The sequence below is a fragment of the Plasmodium vivax genome, chromosome 4 (assembly GCF_000002415.2).
Source record: "Plasmodium vivax chromosome 4, whole genome shotgun sequence".
Taxonomy (NCBI): domain Eukaryota; phylum Apicomplexa; class Aconoidasida; order Haemosporida; family Plasmodiidae; genus Plasmodium; species Plasmodium vivax.
The window spans coordinates 17131-25712 of NC_009909.1; the positions used below are offsets into that span (position 1 = coordinate 17131).

General features: G+C 28.2%; 2 protein-coding genes across 2 annotated transcripts; one reads left to right on the top strand and one right to left on the bottom strand.

Annotated features, from left to right (window-relative positions):
- Positions 1–2258: 2258 nt before the first annotated feature.
- Positions 2259–4632, top strand: PVX_002480 (variable surface protein Vir12/24-related; the record flags this gene model as incomplete). The annotated part of the gene is made up of 4 exons (XM_001612785.1): positions 2259–2309; positions 2444–3133; positions 3395–4339; positions 4468–4632. 4 exons carry the CDS (start codon positions 2259–2261, stop codon positions 4630–4632), a joined length of 1851 nt encoding a protein of 616 aa, XP_001612835.1.
- A 2585-nt stretch (positions 4633–7217) lies between these two features.
- Positions 7218–8349, bottom strand: PVX_002485 (variable surface protein Vir12-related; the record flags this gene model as incomplete). The annotated part of the gene is made up of 3 exons (XM_001612786.1): positions 7218–7367; positions 7509–8162; positions 8323–8349. 3 exons carry the CDS (start codon positions 8347–8349, stop codon positions 7218–7220), a joined length of 831 nt encoding a protein of 276 aa, XP_001612836.1.
- Positions 8350–8582: the final 233 nt, after the last annotated feature.

An 8582-nucleotide genomic window follows, 5' to 3' on the forward strand; every position in this document is an offset into this window, starting at 1 on the left:
TTAAATTGATTATAACTATTTATTTGTCTGAAATGTACTGGGAGAGTATAAAACACCTTGTACAAATTCTATATTATAAACATTTTCATAGCATATTTAACTCTAAACCATTAGGTACAACTTTATTGTTACACAAGATGAGGAACGAGATAGAAATTTGTACGACGGGATAATAGCAATATATTTACAAAATTATGATTTTTTACGTATAATAAATTGCGAAATAAATATATACTTCTTGTTATGGTACATATTTCTTTCTTTTAACAACTAAACATAACAAATGAATTCTATTTTTTGTCTTTTCCATGATATTTGTTACTAATAAAACGCTTTTTAGCACATAAATTGTCTTATACAAATTCGCATTTACACTTTTTCATTTTAATCTGGTATTTAATAACTATAAGATAGAAATGTACCTTTCTCCGTAATTTTGTAATTATTAAAAACTTTTATTAGTAAAACAAATGTATCTAGTAAAATAAATGATCCATTTTCACATTACATAAAGCATACAAGTAATTTGTGAGGGAAAAATTATAAAAAATGAACCCAAAGCGTTCTATTAATAGTAAGAAAAAAGAAAAATCTAATATATAATCTTAAGCATGTTTATTTTTAGTAATATTTTCCCTTTATTAAGATACCAATTTTGATCTAGTCAAAAATTTATGCTACTTATAATTAATATATATGCTGTTTATTATTTCGCAACGTAAACACCAATCATATTCTCTATGTACCACTTTAATTCAATATTAATAAGATATTGTGGGATAATCGTAAATATAGTGGAAAATATAATGCAATAAACATATTTATTTCCTCTATCATAAACACAAGAATTTTAAAAAAAAATTATTCACATATTTTATATATATAATATAAATAATTCTTTTTTCTAATTGTAAAAACATATTTAAAAAGTAAAGAAATAATGATGATAAAAATTCGTTGTTTATATTAATATCCGCAAGTAATGTTATATATAAAAATATAGAAAGGGAATATAGTTGAACAAAATATAGGTTTAAAAACATGCAAACGATCCCGTTGTATTGTTTATTATCGTAATATTTTTTTTAAATAAATAATATTGTTACGTAGTAATAAAATTAGAATGAAAGAAAGAGAAAATTAAATGAATATCGTTAAATATGAATAAATTTTGTAACATTGTTTTTATGATTGCATACTGTTATCCAACAAGCTGTAAAATTTTATATATATATATAAATTTTTTTAATGAACATATATAAAATTAATGAACGAATTTGAATTGTAATATGAACCTATAAAATAATTTTATACATAAATTATATTTTAACACCTCTTTTTTTTCATTTTAAGTAAGACCAATTTATTTATTTTTCAAAATCCTTTTTTCTATGTTAATTTGATAACACCCTTTTCTATCATACATTTACATTAATGATACTAATTATTTTACTTTTCGTATTTTTGTGACAATTATTCCAATCTAAAATCTAATCATTTTTTATGCTAATCCAATAGTCATAATGGACAGACATAGAAAATACCATTCTGAAAAGAAAATAAGTACATTTAATAAGCGGGGCATTTATCTCTCTGAGTAATAATATGCCTTATAGTAAACATTTTTGTGAAATAAAAAATATAAATGTACACATAATTAATTTTACTCTTTCATAAGATTAGTCTTATTTTGTTCCTAATTTTTGTAACAATCCTTCATTTATGATGATAAGAGTTGTTAATAGCATGAAACTTAAATGATATCTGTGCAGTAGTTGTAACATGTGCTTATAAATGCCAAAACTGATTATTTATTAATTATAGACGAAATTTTTTTATTCGAATATTAAAAAATAACCAATAGGTAGAAATGAATAAATAAAGAATGTATGAGAATGTTAGCGTACAATGCATAGATATATTTTTTAAAAAAATAATACATAATATACGTATTCTATAAAATGTTAACATCACTAGACAATGCACATTTCAAAGTATTTGTAATCTAATATAACATTTCATAAGTATCATAATTTATCTGTTTTCATTTTATTTTATTAAAGTAATTTTTTTTTTTTTATATTAAAATATTCTAACTTTGTCACAAAAAGTACTACACCAATATACTCACTATAATATTCATATTAATTTTCATTATTAACATAAAGTGATAATATTTCAACTATTGCTAGTGCTTAAATAATTTTTATACACTCGGCTTTCCTGATTCTTTAAAATGTCGATATTATTTCATTAAAATGAGTGAAAGCAATGTAGTAGAGGATGTTCTAGAATTGTTAGCTCAGGATGTAATTTTTCCTTTTTTATCAAAGTGATCTCTTATAATGATTTAGTTAAATTTTGTATTTCTTTTATATCTAAAATATATAATTATTTATATTGTTTGTCTATTCATAAATTTTTATATTTTTTTAATTATCAGACAAAATTTACGGCTGAATCACACTTGTTTAGGTTCTATAATAAATTAAATACTTTCTATGAAAAACAAGAGAAGTCTAGAGTATGTAATGAAAAAAACAATATTGATATTCAACTTTGTCGTGTTACTAAAGAAATAATGAACAATTGGGATGATGGTATCTTGAATTTATTTAATTCACATGATATAAACAAACCTAAATTGTGTGATTATACATTCTATTGGTTATATGGCAAATTAGTGGAACACAATTTTAATTTTGAGCGTATCAACTCAGTATACAGTGAATTATCTAGTTTTATGGAAAATAAATGCTTTAAAAAAAATGACGAAAATTTCCATATAAAAAAGGTATACGATTTAAAAGCATTAAAGAATAAAAAAGAATTATACGATTTTGTAGAATATTATAAAATTTTTAAAGATAAATGGAACGATGGAAACGGTGATAATAAAAATAAATATTGCAAATATACAAAGTACATCCTTGAAGTATTCAAGGAAATGGGGAAAAAAAAATGTTCATCAATATATGAGTATGAAATAAAACATTTCGAAAAAGAAATTATAGATAATGGTCAGGAATTTCTACTTAAATTAAAAAAATGCCCCGATGTAGAGTTTGATCAAGAGTTATTTAAAAAAAATGAAGTACCGTGCATAAAAGGAAACGAACAGACTAATATATCAGTACAAAGTTCATCTCAACCAAATAGTGCTAATGCGGGAAGGCGTACAACTCCTGTTCCAGTAAATAAACCTGCAGAAGTTGTTGCTGATGAAAAGCTCTTTACAGAAATGAACACACAAGTATATATTTACTATTTATGTCTTTATATATATTATTAATTTTGTGTATTGTGTTGCTAAAAGCAAACGTATAAAATTCTTAATTAAAAGTATGTATTTATATAATCCATCTTTTTTTTTTTTTTTTTTCTTAATTTTTAGGAAAATGTCTTAGGAGAATTATCATCATATGATATATATAAAAAACTCAATAATGAAGATAGTATAAATAACTATGATAGTTATTGTACAAACATAGGAACTACTGGAGGTAACACATCAGATGTTAAGAAATTGTGTCAAAAAATTGTAAGAAATTTGATAAATATGTATGAAATACAGGACAAGGAAAAACGTAACGAATGTTGTTTATATTTCAATTATTGGTTACATGATCAAATAAAAAGTATTTTTGGTACTAATCTAGATAATAATAATTACAAAAGCCATGCTCCTAAACTATTAGAATTACAATTTCCTATTAATAATAAATTAAGTAGGCATGACTGTTATTACAGTTTTAATAATAAATTGGATGAATGGGAAGAGATTATGTATTTGCTATATTATTTCAAAAATTATAACACCTTTTCATCTATTACACCTGAGGAGGAAAAACGTGACAAATATTGTGTTTATTTCACTAAAATTAAAAATTTGTTTGAAAAGCACATAAATTATTGCTGCACTTGCTTTACCAATCCAAGTAAATATTGTGTGAATTACTGTCCAAAATATTTTGAATGCGAAGAAAAGTATTATCCGATCGATCTAATTGCGAAGCTATCATGTGCCGGAGATGTACCCACCGAAAGCGCAGAAACGTTGTTCAAATCGGTAACCGTTGACCATAAGGCTTACCTACTAAGTAATCAACCAAATAAACCCCAAAAAAGTAAATCAATCGAATCCAGTGAACCAATCGAATCAAGTAAATCAATCAAATCCAGTGAACCAGATGAACCAGATGAACCAGATGAACCAAATGAAAATGATACATCACTAAAAGACATATTTCATGAACTAACGTCTGACCCCTTTAATTTGTTCGGCATGGGTGGTCTTTCATTTGTTGCAATATCTCTTTTGTTTTTCGTTTTCTATAAGGTAAGTACAAATTGTATTAAAAAATATAACCATTCTGTCTGCCTTTTTGTGTACATATTTTCCTTATAAAGTCCCCACTTCCAAGCATTTATTTTATACATGTTTTTCATTCCCGATGTATGCATTAGTTTACGCCCATAGGATCGTCGATGAATAGGAAGTCAGCAAGACAACAAAAATTTAATCAAAGCATCCATTATAACAATATGCAACAAGAGTTAGTGTATGATTCAGAACCTCAAAATATGAATCCGCGTAAGAAACGAATCAGCATAGCTTATCAAGCGGATTGAAAGTAGGTACATTGCTGCACGGGGGGGTGTAAACTAATTTAGGATAATTTGGACCTAAGAGCTGAAGTGTTGGGATATGTGTAATTATATTTGAAGGGGCACGAAAAATAAAACATGATCGTAAATTTTGCGTGCTCCTCTTCGTAACATTGTGTTCATACGTATAATTTTCTTTTTTGAATCATATTTTTGTTTCAAATTTTAAGTTTGCTTTTTGTTAATAAATTTGTTTATTTTTTAGTTAACATGGTGTACGCTTATGCTGTTAATTTGGTTAAATAAAAATGCAACATACAGACGTGCATTACTTATATATTTATAAATTTACACATTTCTAACATATTCGTTTTTTCGTTAATATTTGTGTAGACAGATATACTCCCTGGCTTGCCTTTTTTAGTATTCTACGCAGAAAAAATATTTGCACAAATTAGGTATTCCATTTATAACTTCTTTTTATTATGCCTTGCGGTGCGGTGATTTATTCACACATATATATAACTTTTTTTTGTACAAATGTAATACTACAATAATACAAAAAGGGAATGTGGCAAACACGCGTACATTACATGTTAGCCTTTTATTAATGCGAATTTATTAATACTTTCTTTTTTTGTGAAATTATAAGGGAAACCATCTATTAAGCATATTCATAAATGCCCTTTAAAGGGCGTTACTAATATATCGATAAATTCTAAGTCGTATTCACTGCTTGTGCAACGCTGTAATGTTATAGCATACCTTTTAACTCTTCATTCGCTTGCAACAATTTTGCAACCAGAAATCAAAAAATCGCTAGGCATCATGCATTCATAAAAAACTCATCACATTGACAGTTTCCTATTTCACTGTTGCACAATTTATTAGTCCGTCCATTTTTTTACTACGAATGGCAACATTATAACAATTCTGGTGATATAATTAAAAAATGCTAATCGATGTTGTTCCTTTTAAGGCTAATATATATATATATGTACATATCAGTTTATCAAAATAAGTTTAAATCAAATATTAAAAGAAGCATATACTCGCTTGATAAAAATGCAATAATCGTTTTGATTAAGATTAACAAAACAACACATCTATATATATATGTCCACTTGCTGTAGAAACAACACATGATATAAATGAAGTTACATGAAACATGTATTTATGTAACAGTATTCTTAATGCACAAAAAAATATGAAGACACAACTGGAAATGTAGCAAAAGAATAAATCAAAATAAAGCGAGCATAAATAGGCCATTAAAAATGAGGGTTGGCTCTGGGAATATGTATTCTTTTTATATATGTGGATCAATTTATAAACGCATATATCGCATTATCTCATATTCCAATGTGTGATCTAATTAACACCATTATGAATTTTAATTAATAGAAAAAAGTATATTTTACAAAGCAACAGAATTCATCAAGGCCAAGTTTAGCAATCTTTTTTCTACTATTCTTTCGTGTTTTATAATTTTACGGCTAACACGCTGGGGGGGGGGGAGTATTCCCCTAACTATAAGAATTAGACATTTTTCAAGCCAACTCTACTGTCCCCTTTAAGGACACACCCTTTGATACAAATAATTAACATATTATTAATTCCATACGTGGAATAAAAGCAGGAAAAACAACACATACACAAAGCCCCTTTTGTGTATTTATTTTATTTGTTAATGTTATTTCACTATACAAATTTTTGCATATAAACTCTTTATCCCCTTTTTAAAGACAGCTTACGCTCCGTTTAGCGTTAGTCATAGGGCTCATAAGATGGCTGATAGGAGAAACGTAATTGTCTATCGTTATCATATGAATTGGAATAATCAGAAGATCCTCCTCCCCTATGATCGTCATCCCAATGTCCTTCTCCATGATGATCATCCCAATGACCTTCTCCATGATGGTCATCCCAATGTCCTCCATGACGGTCATCCCACTGTGCATCTGCATGATGCTCATCCCACTGTGCATCTGCATGATGGTCATCCCATTGTCCTTCTCCATGATGATCATCCCACTGTGCATCTGCATGATGGTCATCCCACTGTGCATCAGCATGATGGTCATCCCATTGTCCTTCTCCATGATGATCATCCCACTGTGCATCTGCATGATGATCATCCCACTGTGCATCTGCATTATATCCACCCCACTGTGCATCTGCAGCATATCCATCCCACAGTGCATCTGCATTAACATGGTTTCCACCCAACTGATCTTCCTCATGAATTTCAACCATAGCTTCTTCTGCAGTTTTTTTACCCTTTCTCTTCTTACCACCTAAGACTTGTCCAATTGGTGTTGTTCTCTAAAAAACAAAAGTAAAAGATAATATTTAAATAGTACACTTCTTTTATAATTATAAGGACATAAAGAAGATACACCATTTTAACATGCATTTCGCGTTTACTTTAATAAAAAGGTAGAAAACGACGCCTATAACTAATCCCAAAAAAGCTGAAAATCCTAAACGAAAAGTGCTATATGTATTTGAGCCCTCACTATTGCTCCCTGGAACTACCATTCCTGTATTGTCTCCACTGCCAAATTGATTATCTAGAGTCGGAAGGTCGTAATGCGTTCCATAATCAACTACTTTAAAGCTAAGTCCTTCTGGAGTTTTACATGTATGCGATTTATAATCGTATGTCGTACCAGTTGGACAATACGCACCTTGATTACGAGTATTGTATCTAGCTGATTTTCCTTGTAATGTGGAGCCTCCTCTTGATCCAGTTTGACCTGTAAAATAAAGAAGAAAAAAATAGGCTCGATGAATCTCCTCCTCGACTTGTAGCTCTAACGTTTTGATTATACACCCAAGTTGCACTTAAAATTTTGGACAGTAGATAACAATTGGGGATTACCTCTCTGTTCAATAACTGTAACTCTTCTAACTTGAGTATCGGGGTTTATTTTAGCTATCAATTCATTCGGATGGAAATTTGGATTACATACAAAGTAATTAGGACAATTACTATATGAAATATCATACGGATCGCAACATTCTCTGTAGTTATTTTCATATAAACGTTTAATATAAGTTAAATATTCTAGGTAGGAATTGCGTTTATCAACATCAGTATCAATTTTTTTTGATAAGGTATCTACGTTTTTAAAATAATCATGAATATCTTTTTCAACTTCCCAATGTTTAAAATCACTATCAAATAAACGTTGACAAGGAGGGGATTTTAAATCTTCCCAACTTATTTCACGAGCTACATCGATAAGTTTAAAAATGAAATGATAGTAATAACTACTGGCTAAATCGACTTTAAAATGTTTTCTAATTACATCTTGTGCCCAATGAATGAAATATGAACAGCGATCGGAATATTTTTTCTCTGAACGAACAATATAAGGTAAATTTGTATATCTGCATGCTATCTTTTTACAAAGATTTATAAGTTCTCTTTTTTTAGTTGGATCGGGAATATTTAAATCGTCACAGTAGGACCTATTATAACAAATATTAGAACTTTCTTCAAAAATTTTATATTGCTTTTGGGCGGGAAAATCTTTAAAAAGAGTCTCCTGAAAGTAAGAAAAAAACATTTAAATTTGCATTTATATTTACAATTATATTTACATTTACACAAATAAGTGTCTTAAATTGTTCATTTCCCACTTTAAGAAAAATAAACACTCAAATGTTAAGTTGCGCATTTTAGGTTATAAAAGGATAAAGACGTACCCATTCTGCTCTCTTTGGGGTTGTCATCGTTATTAGACATGGCCAAATGAAAAGATAAATATTATTCGTTTATGTATAACTCTTCTATATATAAAAAATGAAGGAACATAGCCCAATATTGCGATAGTTTTTTTCACAGTGTTAACTTTAGCAACCAGATAAACACGTATCAGTAGGAATTATTCTTTTGTTATACAACAGGTTGTTAAGTACGTTGACTCCTATCAACATCTCACAAAATGAAAATATCCAATTTGCTA